Source organism: Denticeps clupeoides, chromosome 2, assembly GCF_900700375.1.
Source record: "Denticeps clupeoides chromosome 2, fDenClu1.1, whole genome shotgun sequence".
Lineage (NCBI taxonomy): Eukaryota > Metazoa > Chordata > Actinopteri > Clupeiformes > Denticipitidae > Denticeps > Denticeps clupeoides.
This window is the reverse complement of record NC_041708.1, coordinates 27,511,646-27,530,238: the sequence shown is the minus strand read 5'-3', so window position 1 is coordinate 27,530,238 and position 18,593 is coordinate 27,511,646. Positions and strand designations below refer to the sequence as shown.

The following is an 18,593-nucleotide window of genomic DNA, read 5'->3' as shown; positions in this document are numbered from 1 at the left end:
ACTATATTTATTTGGATTTTGTAGTTATAAGCATGCATACATCAAACAACTAGAAAAAAAATGGTAGCTAACAAAAAACAACAAAATTAATGAAAAATAAAATAAAAAATATAAACAATTAAATAAAAAAAATATTGTAGCTGTTTTTGTGCACATCTCCTGTATTTAGGTAGATATTTTCCACTACCTCACTCACTCATCTCCATCTCAATCTCAACAACCTCCAGAAACATCCTCCAAATACAGTAGAATTCAGAAGACTTCTTTCTCACAATGTAGGTCAGTTTCTCTAGAACCAGACTTGATGTTATATTATTTAACCAAAGGTCAAAAGAGGGGCCAACGACATTCTTCCAACATAGCGCAATGCAATGTTTGGCCTGCAGAAAGCACAGGTCTACCATTTTTCTTTCAGTACGAGATAAAGTGCATTCATCTGGGTAGATGCCTAAAATACATATTTTAGGATATGTAGGCACCTGGCAAGATGTGACTTCCACAAACAGTGGTAGGAGGATTATTATTACTATTTGGATCAGTGACCTATATACAGCACAGACTGTACTGTAGGTTGTTGGGTAGGCACGCTTTTTAAATGCAATCTCTTGTGCATGGGCAATTCAGGCTCAGCGGGTGATGGGAAGGACGCTGGTGCCAGCTGTGTGAGTTTCTGCGCAAACAAATCAGCCACTTCCCTTTTTAATCGCCAGCAAAGATGTCCTTACCGCAAGCATCCCCAGGACATCGCAGACAGCGATTGCAGCCTAACTGTTTGGACAGTAAACAGAAAAGGGTCCAGAATCACAGGGCAGCTCAGGAAAGACAGGCAGCGTCCAAATCCAACGATCCTCCCCACCCGCCAAGACAAACACGGAGCACAGAGGTACGATTCAAGCCTCACCCAGCCCAGCCTGTCAACCAGAGCATGACGAGTTCTCCCCTGTGTTTTAATAACCCCAGTTTAATCAGATTACAGAAAAACATTAATGATTCATTTTGCGTAGCGCCAATTTAGGTCCAAATCGGTACATGGACGCTCTGCTGTGGTAAGTCTTAACGGCAGTATAGCATTTATAGCTATGCATAATTGCAATTTTTTAAATATTTTACAGCAAATAATATATTACAGTATACAGTACACAGAACATACGTAAACAAAAAAAAAAAGATCTTATTTTTAGGCTGATTGAACGGCACTGCGAAACAATGGATGAATGGGGATGAGTAAAAATAGGTTTGGCGATATGGGATTAAATGACTGGATAATGTACCAGTCATTTTTTAACAATACAGGGAAAGGCTGCACTGATAAAGTGGACAATGAATCATGCTATAGAAATGCCATAAATGTAGAAAAAAACATTTTTTTCTTTCTCATGGAACAAGCCACTAGCTTGGAGGGCTTTTTTTTCTTGTTGTAGCTTTTTATGTGCATTTCCCATGTACTGTACCGAGCACCCCACTAGCAGGTCCTTAGGGAGTGTGTAAGCATGTTCTTTACATTTCCACTGTAAAATAAGAACAACTGGCCGAGAAGCATTTATGAAAAAAAAGAACAATAAAAACCACGGAGGAGAAAAAAAAAAAACTATTTACTGTGTAACTTGCATAACGGACTTACAGGTTTGCCAAAACTAATCTTCCAGCAGAAGCTCCAGAACAAATTAAGCTCTCATTTCATGTGAGGGTCAGGTATTACCTCAACAGAGCGCAACAGACCTTTATTCTGCCCTTGGATGAGTATAAGTTTTGCAGATGAAGACGATCAGGGGAATGGCAGCGTTATACTCAATTATTGATTAAAAACATATTTTTATACAAACAAACATATTGAAGCCACTGAAATATAATGGCCGAATCTGTTATATAATCAGGAAAATGTTTGAATGAAGCAGTTCAGCATTGATCAGCATTGATCAGCTAAAAAAAGCATTAGAATTGATCCTGATTGCCCGTCATCAGGGACACAAAGAGTGTTTACCGGAAGAGGAGCTAAACAGACAGCAATGAAGTGTTCCTCCGGTGACCTCTCTTCTTCCTCACCGTGCGTCATTGGGCGCGAGAAGCTCTCCAGAGTCGCGTGTAAGTGCAGGACATCACTCAGTGAGCGCTGCAGGCGCTCCCGCCCCCGACTCCCTCACCTGCCCACCAGACTCCAGCGCTCGGCAGGAGGCGCCGGGCCTGCGGCTGAGGGAGTGCAGCCCCCCGGCCTGAGAGAGACGGGACTCCTGTCTGCTGACTAATGTGCCCGGTGCACGGATGACAGATGCACGCACACACGTGATTAGACAGACAGCCTCGCACAACAGACGTCAACCACAATGAATGAGCCGACTTCCTGACAGTCACTGCAGAGTAGGACATACATGACAAATGTTACATAGCATTTAACATCAAAATAAAAAAAAGGAGTGTTTTATAAAGGAGCCAGATCATCTCCCTGACACTCGCCATCAGTCTCTTTACCACGCTTGTCTCTGTCACAGTTTTAAATATGTAATGCATCAAGCAGAAACACTACTTTTCCAGAACAAAAAATGTAGTTAACAGCAAATTCAGGACAAATTTCTCTTAAACCAGCAGCAGCTCAGAGAAGCTCTTCATAAAATAACACACAATTTAGTCCAAACTCACATGTGACACAACAAACCGTGTCCTCTGCTTGTAACCATCAGCCTTTGTGAGCAGTGGGCAGCCATGACAGGAGCAGTGTGTGGGGACGGTGCTTTTATCTGTGGCACCTCAGTGGCACCTTGGCGCCTCAGGATTTGAACCGGCAACCTTCTGATTACTGGGCCGCTAGGCCCCCACTGCACCACATGCACAGCCTACCAACTTGAACAGGGTGTGGTTAGAGGCCAACCTTCTGGAATATGTTACATGGTAACCTTGATATTAAAAAAGCAAACATCCTCTACACAACACAACAGAAAGGCACAAGACCATCTTTGTTGCAAGATGGGATTCATAAAAACAGTCTGCAATAACACACAAGCCATTGCCTGACAAACATGGTGTACAAATGACAAAAGGCTAATGTAGTCCCACTGTGTCTGTCACCATTATATTCATCAAAACACTTCTGTCTGCACCCAGTACAAATGTGTGGAAAGACTACGTGCAGTGCTTCTCTGGAACCCATTTCCAACATACACTCTTGACCGTGGACAGGCGTAGGTTTAAAATGATATATGCCTACAGGGTAATATGCAGCCACAAATTCAGCGGGAATTCGTAAAAAGATACTTGAACGTTGCTTTAGCTAATATGTTGCTAACATGTTGCTAACCAAAGGCATCCATCCAACCCTCTACACCCACTTGTCCAGATCAAGGTTGTGAAGGTTATAACAGATGCAGGTAAAAAATGACAATCGAACAGGGTACAAGCCCGCCGTAATAGTTTATATTGATAATTGTTATGAATAAATGCCATTGCTGCCAATAAAACAATCAGCTCATGGCTGTAGCCCTAGTTACTGAAATTACATGTTTGTGAGCCCCAAATTCAGGTAATTCTTCAAAATTCTAGCGGGTGCGGAACTTTCTGAGCAGAATGATCACCATCTGTGTTATAATTTGGCAGCTAAACAGGCTCAGCTGTTCCTTGTGTGTGATTTTTATCCTCTCTGGATACTCAACACATTGACTCACTTAGAAATTCACTCCATTAATCTGACTAACACTACATCAGCTCTTAAACAAGCGCATGCAGTGTCTGCAGTGGAAGGAAACCCTTACCTCTCGAAGCCCAGCTGCCGCAGCGATTTCTCCCACGAGGAACCTGCACAAGAGGTTAGATGGTTGAGACGTTTTTGCAAATAGGAGGTGAACATGATGCACAACAAAAATGCTTGGTTCTGCTCTGGTGCTTCTCATTTTTCACTTATGATGCGATTTTTTTTTTTCTTTTTTACTTTAATTACTAAACCATTCTTGCCTGGAAGAATTCGTCCAACCACATCCTGGAAAACAACACACTTGGATGTGCCTGATGTGTTCACTTTGTCCTTGCACCTCATAGGAAATATAACCTAGGCCCCGTCCGCATGTGTCAAGGTTAACCGCGAACACGTAGAGGCAGCGTGGTGCTCTACAGCTTCCTGTTAAAGAAAGAAAGGCGCATGGCGTCTCATGTACGCATTTTTGTACAGATGCACTTCCAGCGTGTGTTTAAGCAATGAAAAAAGCTGTCCGCCCAAACATTAATTCAATTGCTCTTCAGACATGTCGATGCTCTGCGAGGTGCCGTCGCGGTGTTTAGAGGAACACTTCCAGGCATTCTGTGGACCTATAGGATTTATGAGTGGCTAATTTCAACTTTGTTTCTCTGCCAAGACTCGTGGACTCGTGTAAGCAAATAACAAATTCTGTACATACACCAATCGCTATTAGTTCATGGACTCCATGCCTATTTAGGACCACCATACCATAACGGTGAAAGAGGGGCATTGCTCTCTTCAGACAAACCAGCTTTTATGGTCATGGCACACTGAAATAGAGAATGCACACCAGGGTGGTCCTTGTATGTTTGCATTTTTTCTTCTTCCCATTATTCCATTTTTATACTCCTATGGTAGAAACATAAGTCATGTTTTGGGAAAAAAATTAATCTAAGTGAAATCAAGCATGGCACTGGGACGGTCTTGGCAGTGTTATGCCTAGGCATTTACTATAAATTATGAAAAGCCCATTGTTACAAATATGAAAACTGGTATTTTGTAATCTTTACATAAAGACACAGGGTGCTATTTTCAAGCTGGTGCAGAGTGCAGTGTTTATTCGCTGAGCATGGGGCTTAAGCATACATCTTTCAACCCTAATGGCTCCATTTTAGCTCCATTTGTTTTAATTAATGTAGTTTGTTTCTATATATTCACTGTAAACATGATCTATGCTGATTAATTATTATGAATCTAAAGAATGATCGAGTTCTTTGTTCCCCCGCTTTTTTTTTTAAAAGCAAATTTCCCCCCTTGGTTCATAATGACTCTTGCAGCAGGTCAATCCGTTTGTACCAAACATTCTGGGTATCTGGGTATAGCCCTTATCTCTCACCTCTTCCCTTCAACAACACAGCCATTTCCTAGCATTGAAAGCAACCAGCGTCTTCAGAGAATCACAGAAAAATATGTTTGAAAGGAGGCAAGACCAGATCAAACAAACATGGTGAATGCATTTCCTCTTTGCTTGAGTGAAGACGTGGCCAGAGTTAATAAGTTAGCTAGACGTGGACGTGAAGAAGGTGAAAGCGTGCGGAACTACACAAGCGCAGCTGCACTTTAGAAGGTGTTAACAAACGACAAAAGAACGCAGAGTGGATGTTAACTGTAGCAAGAACAGATTTTTGGACGTTTGCATTAGAGACCGGTATTGGTTGGACTCAGGGGTGAAAATCCCTCACCATTGGGGACATTAGACAGTAAAATTTTCAGGAGTAATTCCCGAGGGGGGGGGACATTAAAAAAAAGTTTGTTTCATGTGGTGCTGACACTCTCTTAAATGTCTCATACAATATGAAATACATTTCTCTCATCACGCTGGCTAAGCAAACAATATACGTGGTCAATGTGAAACATGCCAGACTTCGCACAAAGCTGAACTGTAGCTTCACATGTCCTGTGCTTGTGTGGTGATCAATAACCAGTTTTAATGCATTAAAAACTATATACATGCCGCTCTGCTCTGCAACTCGCAGCGCTCTCTGGGTGCGAGCAGCAGTAACCCCTCCCATCGGAGAAACAGATCATCACGGAATCACGGAGGATTATGTGGATTTCACTTTTCATAACTCTCACAGTGCGTTTTTAAGTAGCACAACTTGTATTGTGCGTTCAACAAACATGAATATATTGTTCAAATAAAAAATATTTTGTGTTTTATGGGGTTTTCTCCCACGGGATTTTTGCCTATGGTTGGACTGAGAGCATGTAATGGTTGCAGGGGGTGGGAGAAGATTAGAATAGCAAGGGTTAGCACATTTAACCATCACGCTTCTGTTCCATTACATCATTTTCATAAAATGGGAGGAGCCCATGGTAATGACTGACAGCTCTTACACACCTTACTTCCGCTTTCTGGAAGAATGAATTTAAATATGTTACACAAGCAGTGTTGCCAGATGCTCTTTTTCATTTGCTTGTGATACTCAGTTAAAGACATCGCAGGACCAAACCTTCACACAGGATCCAAATGATCCAAGTAAATGTTGAACTTTTAGCCACAGGTCTTTGATGTCATGATTTTTCTCAGATACTTTACAAAGAAGGAACTGGATGCTCAGTCAACCAGTTGAAAAAAGAACCTGAGATATTCTTGCCAATAAGATATCCATTAGAGGAATGAAAACCAAATAAAAAGTCACATTCTCATGTTATTATCTTAATGATGCCCATTAAAAAACGGAACAGAAGTTTTTATGCTCAGGGCCCATAGTGGTTTGTGATGACAGAGGAGGAGAAGGTAGGTAGAGAAACTCTTTTAACATCCTGTATACATAACATCAAGCTTTTAACACAGAGCCATCATCCCCCAAATCCTCTTTTAAAGCAGACACCGCCGTGCTGGCCATGACTTCACCAGACCAGCCCCACTTTCATTTCCCGCCTCTCTGGATCCAGGTGTGGCGGTGTGACCCAGTCATGAGGTCATAGCGCAGCGTCACGCGGGCGCAAAGAGACGCAGCTGTGGGTTAAGGACACGGCCTCGAGAGCAGGCACACAAATACAATGAGGAGCAGGAAGCCGGGGAGGGAGACAGGAAACACAGTCCTACAAACAGAGAGGGGGAGATGGCCAAAATACAAATTCTGCTGTTTCCTTACTGCACTGAGGGAACAGCAGAACTGGAACAATCTCAGGTCTTATTCCCGAGCAATATACAGTTAACACCACACACACACAAAAAAAAATGTATTAAGAAAGATTTATAAATATATCTGAAGTTATTTGGTAATTAAAAATTTAATTGTTTAAGATGACAGAAATATAATTATTCATTATCATAGTTCCCAAACAGCAAGCAATTTGCCATTAAATTTAACACCTGAGGCCAAACTTGAGGAAAATGAAAAAGCTGTGGTTGATAGCGGATATAGAGCATTCCGACCTTATTTTGATCACAAAAGCATAGAGACACTGAGCCCTCATGCTAGCGGAGGGGGGAAATAAGGCATTCGAGGATACACCGTAAACAAACGGACATTCAACGCAGCTGTACTTTGAATTATAACACGTGCCACGCGTTCCCAGTCCCTGATGGTAAATATACGGAGGGTTCGCATTCCTCACATTCCCGCATATTGTCTGCATGTAACGCTGCTGATGCCGGTGTTTTTCAGAACATTCACTGGTTTACTGATATCTTTTGGAGTCGTTTTCATGACCTCGTCATTTTCCGATGTCTGTGTGCAGGCCTGCCCTCATTTCCCTGATGCTATACTCAGAAGGCAGGTGAGTCTGTTTTAAAGCTTCCAGAGAGTAGAGAGTAGGGAAGCAATCCCTGCAAAAGTGTTTAAAATGAAATTGAATATGTACCCCTTCACTCCTGCTTTTATATAACACAGCGGATCTAAACAGGCTTTTAAATGGCCTGTTTCCCGTCGATCGCTGATGCTCCTACAGTAAGTAAAATGTGGGACACAGTGCAACATATTTTTAGAAGGATTTGGGCAGCACATCCTGTTGGAAGATGATCTTTATCGCTGGCCTTGTTATTGATTGTACAACTAAACTAATGCTGCAGGCCCCATTTCATAGCTGTTAGAAGAAAGTGACACAAAAAGCCTGGGTGTCTGTGGAGCACATGCAGTTTACTTTCTAATGAGGAAAACCTAAGCTGACCCTATGATGACTATTTTAACTTTTGTGTCAAATGTTGGTGTCCAACCTTAGTAGTACCCGTTCTACACAAAACTTGCTCAAATATGTGAAGTGCATCAATACAGCCTATAAAACGATTACAATATCCTAGAACATATGCACAACCTCCTGCAAATAAAAATCAAAAAGGGTGTTTTCCCCTCGCTGCAGGGGGCTGCGCAGATGCCAGTGTGGAGAACAATGGCTCATTAATCTACACAAGGGAAGAGTGGGAGGAAGACTGACAGCTCATAGGTGGGTTCACCCATCAGTGCTCACTCACATTCCCTGAGGACCGACTGGATTTCTTTAACAAAGCTACAGTAAATGCTTTGTTGTTGCTATGTAGGAATTTAAGAGTGAACAGTGAAAAAAAGACAGCAATGCCCTTTCTGTTCATTAACTAATAACAGTGATTAGAAAGAAATAAAATTATTTAGGCAATGGTGGCAATCAAGATGATTCGTGCAGTGCAATTTTTTAACATGAAATAATTTTATGTGTTTTTGACTATTTGACTATTTTATTAAATGTGAATTCAAATTTATTTCTACTTATGCATAAGTAGAACTGCTGAGTGTGTTACCCACTAGGCCACTGCCAGACCCCGTGCTGAAGTCCAGCATTTTATAAAGGTGAATTTTGTTCACGTTCAAGATCAGTGCTGCACCGTTCTATCAGTGGTAGTGGCTGTTATTATTTGGAGCGAACAGTTTGACTTCTGAATGCTTCCCCAGCGTTTGCACAAACCACTTGAGCGCCTGGTGAATCTAGAAAACAGAGGAAACGGTGTTGAATGTTGGAAAATCAGATATCCTTCATGGATTGACAGACTGCTTCTTGTTTACACACCAAATAACGCAATGGGAGGGGTGGCTGGATTCAAACCTGGTCCATGTTTTTACTGAGCAGAATTTGTAATTTAGTTTTATGGAAACGCATATGCCTATGCTTTACATTTACTGCACTTGGCAGTATGGACGTGCACAATATAATTGTATAAGCTGCCCCTCACTGTAATATGAAACCATTTGCTAATAAGCAGTACACAGCGTGCTGACTTGATAAGGAGGACTATATACATTACACTCTGCTATAACCCAATAGAATGCCAGGTTAAAAAAGCCCGGGGGAGTAATATAGCAAATATCCTGAGTTACGGGGGGTGTATTATAACAAACAAGCTGTGCGTAGCACCAGTTCGAAAATGTACATTTACAGCATTTATCAGACGCCCCTTTCCAGAGCGACTTACAATCAGTAGTCACAGGGACCGTTTTTGACTGTTTTGACTTTGAATTATATATATTTTCTTCAATTTTGAAGGTAACACAAGCAATAGAATTCCAGGGAAGCCAGCAACACAGGTCAAGCAGGAAGAGGCCATCGGGCTCACAAGAGTCACTGCAAGTCTTCTTGTGTGACACATCGCAAACAAACAGGCCCTTACATCTGCCCTACACGTGCTCTAACTGCCCCGCTGTGCCCCACACCACGCACCAGTGACATGACCTCTGACCGATCAAAGGGGGACATGCTGATATCTCACCGAGGCACTGGGCCTCACATCTTCATCTTACATCTTAAAGACTGAAGGGCCAGAGGTACCGAGGACCTGCAGCTGCCTGCTGTGTTCTCCTGAGGTGAATGCAGTTGGAACTCAAATGGCCTGAAACTAAAGAGCTGCATTTACATTTCCCTTAAGGTCTTGTGCCAGCATCAGGCAGAGGAAAAAAAACTTAAAGGAATAATCAGAAAAGTCCCAGTGCTTTCAATGTACAGGGTGGGCCATTTATATGGATACACCTTAATAAAATGGGAAAGGTTGGTGACATTGAACACATTTTATAAGTGGTCAGAAACTTGTAAATAACTCATGAAAGAATAAAGTTTCATTAAAACCAAGCACACCATTGTTTTTCATGTGAAATTGTGATGTGTCACATCACCCTCTTCCTATTGAAAAAACAAAAGTTGGATCCAAGATGGCCAAATTCAAAATGGCCACTATGGTCACCACCCATCTTGAAAAGTTTGCCCCCTCACATTAACTAATGTGCCACAAACAGGACATTAATATCACCAACCATTCCCATATTAAGGTGTATCCATATAAATGTACATGTACAGCAGATCAGTCCATAATCCAGCTCCATTAAGTAGACTGCTGTGCATGAAATTGCTTTAATGAAAATTATTTTATTTCCTCTTACAAGAAGCACCAAAATAGACCGACTTACCCATGTCTCCTTTCAGAGTATTTCACCAAAAAAGGACGGGAGTCCAGTCCACTGACATCCTGTTTAGAATATTTAGTATTTAGGACTTTTCTTACACTCTCAGAAAAAAGGATATGTCTCTGAAGCTAGGACCATCATTTAAAAGCCATGATTGTGTCACGGTTGTCATTATTTTTCTCTCCAGGACAGCCTAAAATTGCACACTGTGCATTAGTTCTGTTGCGCCCAGGAGTTATTTAGTCCCTATGAGCTCCAGAACAGACTGTAAGTGACTTTGAACGAAGAAAAAAACAGAAAAAGAAGAAGTCCATATTAAATATTACAGTGCACATAAATTCTGATGTGAATTTATTAATGCCATTCATTTCCAACGCTCCTTGTTGGCGGCACTGCTGCAAAACTATTGCCATGAGAAGGGTAGTTAACACAAGTTTTATACAGTAGGGCATTGCGTGTTCTGTGCTTAATTTACAGCTCGGTTCAAAATGTTGGGGAGGAACCAGAGGAACAATCAGCCGCATGGCTCTCAGAAGAAAAAGCCAATCGCCGCCAGAGGACCCTGTCGTCATTTGCACGTTTTATGATTGGGAATAGGCGGCCAGGCCTCTGACTTCTGCCTTTGAATGCAGTTCTGTCAGGAATGTGGGCTTTTTTGTTCATTATATGTTTATCCCCATCTTGAGTGCAGATGTTGTGGCTTATTGCTACTTGGAGACCGGCGAGTGCTGTGTGCCAGCTGTGCGCAGGCCCGAGTCCGGGACTGAGCCTGGTCATGTTCTCGGGTTGTGCGCAAGCCCCGTTGTGTCATGGGGTAAGACGATACAGATATACGGTGTGACCTCGGGTCACCCTCAGGTGCCAGTCAGACTTTGTTGTATTTACATTAGGCGGGCACACAGTTGAGCTCGCCAAGGTTCGGCTGACACCCAGCAGTCGGCGTGGTCCGAACGTGCTTATGGCACCTGCCATTCGCAACATGAGACAAAAGACCTCTGTTGCACCTGATGAACACGATACTCACAGTTGAAGTTGGGCTCGATGTTGTCTCCAGCTAGCAGACTGTTGATGGTAATTTGGTAAATGATGTGCAGCAGCAGAAATGTCATGCTGGTGACGCACAGGGATTTTAGCAAGCGCCCAGTGTGGCCTGGAGAAGAAACAACAGAAATCAGGGAATGCATAAAACATTCCTGCAAATGTACTGCAAATGAGACAACATAGTTAAATACACATTGATATAACTGTATACTTTATATAACAATATAGAAGCACCAAAATATTCCTAATGAGCTAATGTGGCTGTGGCTTTTATTCAAACTCAGGAGAAAAGTTCAGTTATGTCAACACCTGTAAGGTGCAAGACATAATAACATAATACATAAATCTACTATCCTAAAACAACATGCATGGTGTTACATATCAGATACTCAGTATTACTCGCAAAGCAGTCAGGTTTTTAATCGGTGTGTGTGTGCTGCACTCTGACCGTAGCCTACTAACCCTTAAAAACACGTCATGAACCTGCCGATTATTGGCCCTATTGGCTTACCGTAGTGGAGGCGGAAGGGGAGGGTGTGCCACAGTGGCCTCATAGGAAGTTTACAAATCATTATATTTATTACTGATGCTACATAATAGGCTTTGCTATGCAGGTAAATTCATGTGGTCTTGTTTTTTTCCTATTAAGACACATTAATACAAACAAGATTTAAGACACTTATTTTCTTCCTTCGTTTATGGCGCCCCCTGGATGGATGGCGCCCTTAGCAGCTGCCTATATTGCCTATGTCACAAGCCAGCCCTACGGTCACCTGCTATGATGCTATAATTTAATTTGCACGCCCATTATTCACACGTGCCCTCTCGCTCGCAGTATGTCTATTACCTGTGCATTCATTGATGAAATAGCATATGAATAGCACATGAAGAAGGGGGATGATTTTGACTGTTCTTATTTCAGGGGGGGAGGCAACTCGAGTGGCCTGTCCAGGCCTGTCATTAAACATTTAAAATGTTTAATGCGTAAAAAATAAATCAACGCGATTAGCGTTTCTGTGTTTTGTTTACTGTATGCTTAGGGGTGCATGTCCAGTCAATGTTTAAGGGGAGGGCGTGTCTACCATGCAGGTCACTTTCCCACACTTGTAACAATTTTACAATATTATTGTTTCCGTCTCAAGAATTACTTGTCATTACATGCCCCAAAGATACATCATTTTTTATTTAAGGGATATACAGAATACTTTAAAATGGCACCACTGAAAAAATTTTGGAAAGAAAACTTTTTCTTTCATTGAAAATACCAATCATCCCATGTGAAAATCTTGTAAATACAATTTACAGTTAAAGTCTAGATGAGGTTGATCCTTTAAATGTTGCTTTCTCCACCAGAAAGTGAACAAAATGACCTAGGTTCAGTCTCCACGCTATGCCCAGTGACCCTGAATGGGCTCTGGCACCTGCAGCCCAGATGTGGATTAAGTGGTTATGGAAAGAGAGTCAGTGTGAGTGAGGGTTAGGGCAAGTTAACACAAATTTATGATAACTTATTATATTTAATGATAGTATTACATTTTATCTGAAATTAATGGACTAGAATAATAAAAGGTGTGCTGATCCATCCCAGTGCATCACTCCATCAAGAAGAGTACTGCTGATTCGGATCATTCTGGGAAAAGGAACTGTCAGCCTCACTGATACAGAACAGGCCAATGCTGCTCTAAGCACCGGGTTAAGGAGCACTTCCATTTATCTTGTCCTGTGACTTACAGTAGCTTGCAAATAGGGCTGTTGGCTACGGTGACAGATTGCAACTTGCAATTTGTATAAATATATGAACACACACACTACCAGTCAAAGTTTGGACTCACCTACTCAGGACTATGAACAGGACTATGAAATATCACAAGTGCAGTATGTAATAAACATATGCTGTTATGCTGTGATGGCAGCATTTGACACTCTTGGCTTCTCTCCACCACCTTAAGTTAGACAATGGGGAGGGTCTCCAACAGTCCTGAAGGTTTATGCTGCACAATTTCTTATCATGTTGATGAGCATCTTATGAAGAGGTTTTGGATAATGACAAAAGTGAACAACGCAGTCATGAAGATAAAGAAAAGCGAATCTAATAAAATATGGAATCAGATTTGTGCCAAAACTTTCCTCATACCAAACACAAAGACGTTGAAATGTAAAATAAGAGGTTGGAATTTTGACAACGTATGTTTTTGATTGCATCTCGCTCTTTTTCGTTTTTGTTTGTGGGACTTTCAATTTTGCTCGTTTTTTTTTTTAAGTTTCCCTGCTGGCTTTTCAGTCATTCCACCCCGTTACGTTTACACTGCCTGAGGATTGCACATTTGGTTGCACTTATGGCACAGATCTCTCGTGTGGGCGGGACTTTAACTCATTGTCCAACAGGTATTTGAGTGACAACTCCATTCCTCTGAACTAGCTATGGAATGTTGATCAACACATTATCAACACCATTAACCAATTGTAAGTATTGATCAAATATGCTTATTATGCTGTGGTTCATATGTGATCGATAATTGAAAAATGGATGTTTAGTCTCTGTAACCACGTACCAGGTGTGTTCAAACTTTTGACTGGTAGTGTATATATACACAAACACACCACACTGTTCAAAATGTCCTTGTTTTTCCATGAACAACAAGCAAAAAAACATGGACAAAGTCTGAAATAATGATGTAGTTGAACCCAGTTCTGTGGATGCACTTTATACTGTACTAATGTGACTCTAGCCAGCTTTATTGCATCTCTAATCAATGCAACTGTTATTAGCTATATCAGCATAGTTCAAAGGTTTTTCTTATAATGAATGAAGCTTTAAAAGTGACACATTTGGGTTAATGAACACAGCACCATTGGAACTCAAGACTGTCTGTTCCTCTCTACATGTAGGCAGATATTCATAAGCAATTTCCTTCGGGATTAATAAAGTTTTCTGATTCGGATTATTCCATCACTAACAGCCTTGTAGCAACCTAGTCATTTACAACATGAACAATGGAGTTTTGACTTATTTGGTGTCTATTTAAATGCAACAAACTATACATCCATTTAAAAAAGGAAATTTCTAAATGACCCTAAACTTTTGGACAGTTGTCTAGAATTTCTAGAATTAGAAATGAAGGCTCTATTTTTAATTTCTTGCATTAAATACATATGCATGTGACAGCCTATCACTGTGAGTCGTGGTTTTGAAAAATGTCTCTGACTCCCAGGTTAAATATTTTATTATTTATTAAAGGGTGTAATACATTTGTGCCTATTACTTCAATCACCAGTCAGAGCCATACAAGCATGGTTAAAAGAGATATAAATGCCGTACTAGCATTTCTCAGTAGGTGACAGTCAAGCACTAAAATGTACTCTTTTAAGTTAATTTACTACAAAAGTGCAAAGCTGACACTATAAGAACGTAAATAAAGAATACACATGAACAACAACAGATGAGCCATTTTCAATAGGTGATTTCTTTGATGATTATTGGGGGCATAAAGGGGTGCATGCAGTCATGCCATGCACTGAAACTATTACAAGTACCAGGAAATTTTTAAAAGCACCGCTGAGGATAAGCCCATCTGTGGCAGAAAGACGATACTGGCACAGGAAGCTGGAACGCAGACCAGATGTGTTTTGTGATTTCTTCGAGCACAAAGACGTTGTGTAGGCATGCACACAGCAGTTTGTGATTTGGGGCAGCTTCCTCTGTCCACTGACAGTTACTGTGCAGATTCGGTGACTACAGACCTTCTGCGTAATCACATAGCCTGATGCCTTGCCAGGGCGTCAACGCGCTAAACTCCCAGCACCGTTATCCAAATCGTGAAATTTTCGTCATCTTTAATCGCCTCTCAGAGGAGGTTGAGCTTTGCTGATCGGGTTGCAATTTGACTTCTGTTTGGGGTCATACATTTAAATATTAAATATATGAAAGAGAGAAAGTAGGAGGGAAAAGACACGAGGCCTTGTTTTCTGAAGACAAAACAGTAGCGCTTAATATTGCACTGTCAATCACACTGCAGCATAATAAGATCAGTCCCTGCTGCCATCAGCATGGAGCGCAAATCTGATCTGAAGTTCAATACTTGAAGGGCGACATTAGTGGGAGATAAAGAGATTAGCCAGATGACAATGCACTTCCCTTAAAGGCTCCCCTTCATGTAAATTGATGTAATTGATTCACATCAATTCATTCAATGACATTTGCTACTTTCTGCATGTTTTGATCAATCAATTGCATAATTTGGTCAGTGGTGACAAGAATGTAGTTGTAAGGTGCCTTAAGTCAGACTGCTCAGCCTCAGCCTCTACCAATGAACATGTTTTCCTTCTTCATCCTGGCATGACATCAGAAACATCCACCCATCACTATTAAATTAAAGTTACTGTAACCTAGATGAAATTACATAGGCCCTCCCCTAATCACAATTGTAGTCAGAATTTACGAAACCCACTTACGAGTGTAAAAAATGGAAAGTCCAGCAGGAGAAACGGAAGAGATAAGATGCTCTGCCACACAGGATGGGAGAGTGAAAGTTCCTTCTTTTGTAATTCAGTTTATTGGAACATCAAAGCTCATCCTCTGAGTGTCATAAGTAATGACACTCAAACTAAAAGCGGTGGGTGGGTAGTTAGTTCATCCTCTCCAAGATACTGATACCTAACAAGCAAACCTTTATTGTTTTAATATGTTTATTTCTGCAAATTCCAAAGCCGTTCTTGAGGTGACATTCGGAAACACTCCCCACACAATATGTTTTATATAGCGCGCTGGGGAAATCTGACCCTTAATCTTGAAACAGGAGAATAACTAGACTAGTTTATACGTATAACAAGGATCTGTTCAAATAAAATACATGATGGTATCCATCCAAGAAAGGCTTGACTTAATATTTGCAAAGAGGTCGAACGGAATAGCAACTCGGAGAAACAACCGGAGGGACTCTGCGATGTAAAATAGGTTCTGTCTAGACGGCAGATGCAGTTTCCTGCCTCAGCGAAGCGGCATGAAGTAGAACACGCTCATTAATTGCACTCGACTAATGCATTACCGTTTCCTTCTCTAAACAGTCCCGGTGTCAACCACACTACACCGCATTAGAGGAACCTATTAATTTTACTACTGCTGCAATTTATGGCACAGTTTTGCACCGGTGGCAGCATTAACTGCCGCCAAACGCAGACCACCACACCCAGAGAAGGTGAGCAGAAATCAGAGGCTCCGAATAAACACTGATTTTACTCAATGTGGAATAACTGTGTTCATTCGCATCCAGCTCGGTGAGTCACAAGTTCAGCAGAGCATCCCGAAATCATGCCAACATGGCTGCGGCGAGAGTTATATATTTTGCAACAGGTTTGAGCTGTCAAAGAAAATCAGCATGCAGCGAGCCTTTAATTACATTTTATGATGTGACTCAGGACGAAAGCATCCAGAGCGTCGAATTCGGGGACTCTCCGGGTGCGTGTGAGTGTGTGAGCCTGTGCAGCTCTGTGTTTGTGTTTATGTGTGGGCATCTGTGAAGCCTGTGACTCACAGAAGGCAGAAGGCGTATCCTGGACCGGCACAGACGCTGCGTTGTACATTCGACGGGCCAGAAATGGGCTTGGGGGGTCACATAAAAAAAAAAAAAAAACCTCATGTGGACAGAGAGCAGGTGCCTCCATGCCTGGCCTTTGTCAGGACTGTTTTTTTCTTGAAGCAAGATGTTTAAAATGATGCCGTGAGCATGAAAGGAAGGAACACAGACAGGTCATCTGTCCTCTCTGCCCCGAAGCTTGACAGTTGGCGTTCATAATAATGCCAAAAGAAAGTGTGACGTGTTCAGGTAGACAAGTTTTATAAACATACACTTAAGGATGGTGAATCATCTTCCACATGACTTCCTCAGGAAGAGCTGCAAGGCTGGGCTTTGGGAAGCAGTGGGCCAGGGTCCCTCGCTGACGACCTCTCCATTGAGCTCCGTTTCCTCAGGAAGCCGTCTTGTCTCCAGTGTCCCCTTCTCTGTACAGGTCGGGTGTGTGTTTTTTTTATGAGAGCTGCTGATAGCTTTCCTTTATCCTACTGTACCACCACTTTTCCTCTGGATCCGGGGACAGATGCTGCTCCCTAAGGTGTGTTCAGGTTTCACTGGAGGGTTTAGAGATTACGTGGGTGCTCCCAGTCTATCCCGCTCAAACAGTAGTTAGAATAGAATTTGTCATTTTGTGTTATATTTGCAATTATCTTGCAGAAGATGTCCCTTTAAGATATTCCTTCATTCTTGCATACATATTGAGAAACAAAAATGTGGTGGTTGAAGAATAGTATATTACCATCTTTTAAACCGACATGTAACATCTGGCTGTGGTGTGCAGCTCTCCTTATGAGAGTTGGGTGCTAGCAAAACAAACAGAGCCATGTGGAGGGAATCAAAGTCATTTTAATACCTGGAGCAATGTATAGAGTTAATATGGTCTCGTTTTGGCATGAGCCAATACGGAATAGAAATTTAACTGTATTTATTAGGAAAAAACAAGGTCACCAAACAGGTCCTCGAGCAGAAAAGGATGTATTTTGCAAATGTGTCAATTACTAAAGCAGTGTATAATCAAAATATACAGAATTAGCAGCGTGTTTCCATGCAGTTGATAATGCACGAGGGCACATTGCAACACATCACAACAGAACAGAGCAGGTCTCCAGGTATCAGGCAATTTCACAAAATTTCATGAAATGATGAGCACACACCCTCCAACTGCAGATTCTGAAATGCAATGCACCCACAGGTCTAGCACCACTGCTGGCTGGCTGCAGAACTGTCTTCTGTACATACCCATTGGTATGGATGGGTATGTATATGAATGGCTGTCACTCAAATACATGCTAGCTAATGAGTCGACGCCCCACCCAGACAAGAGAATTGTGCCAGAAGTCCAACTGAATCCTCAGGCAACTTAAAGGGAAACCGGAGCAGCAAAACTATAAAAACAAGTAGCATAGTCTTCAAGCGTAAATGAAAGAGCGAGATGTTGTATTTTTGTTTGATATTAGGAGATTTTGGTTTCAAAAATCTGGCACAAATCTGATTCCATACATGTGTTTCAATGACAAAATTTTCACTTTTCCCATCTAATGGTTGGTTTTTACTAAGCTGACATCTGGTCACTTTGAGTTTGTTAGAAAGTTTGGTTTCACTTGGAAATTAAACCCTTGATGGAGGAGTTATTTCTGCATCATGGAGTTATTTTGACAAAAAAGACTGGAAGGCACTCTAGCCAAGGTGCTTTTTGCAGGGATCAGACATGATGTCACCATGTCGAATGAGGTGATGAATTGTGCCATAAATTCTTGCCATGTCAGGAGACTGACAACACTATAAGTCCAACCCCCTGTAATCATTGTTCACGTCCTTGCGTGTCTTCGTGGAAGAGGGTCAATAAATTTTCAGTCGGGACTCTGATTCCACATTGCCAGTCTTACA

General features: G+C 41.6%; 1 protein-coding gene across 2 annotated transcripts in view; it reads right to left on the bottom strand.

The window, feature by feature from the left end:
* Nucleotides 1-18,593, bottom strand: part of piezo2a (piezo-type mechanosensitive ion channel component 2a) — a 76,986-nt gene that overhangs the window by 44,244 nt on the left and 14,149 nt on the right. For both annotated transcript variants that reach the window (XM_028960514.1, XM_028960523.1), the window contains exons 3-4: nucleotides 11,120-11,245; nucleotides 3,741-3,783 (exon numbers count right to left, since the gene is read on the bottom strand). In XM_028960514.1, the coding sequence (XP_028816347.1) occupies nucleotides 3,741-3,783; nucleotides 11,120-11,245 (169 nt within the window). The remainder of the gene's footprint in view (nucleotides 1-3,740; nucleotides 3,784-11,119; nucleotides 11,246-18,593) is intronic.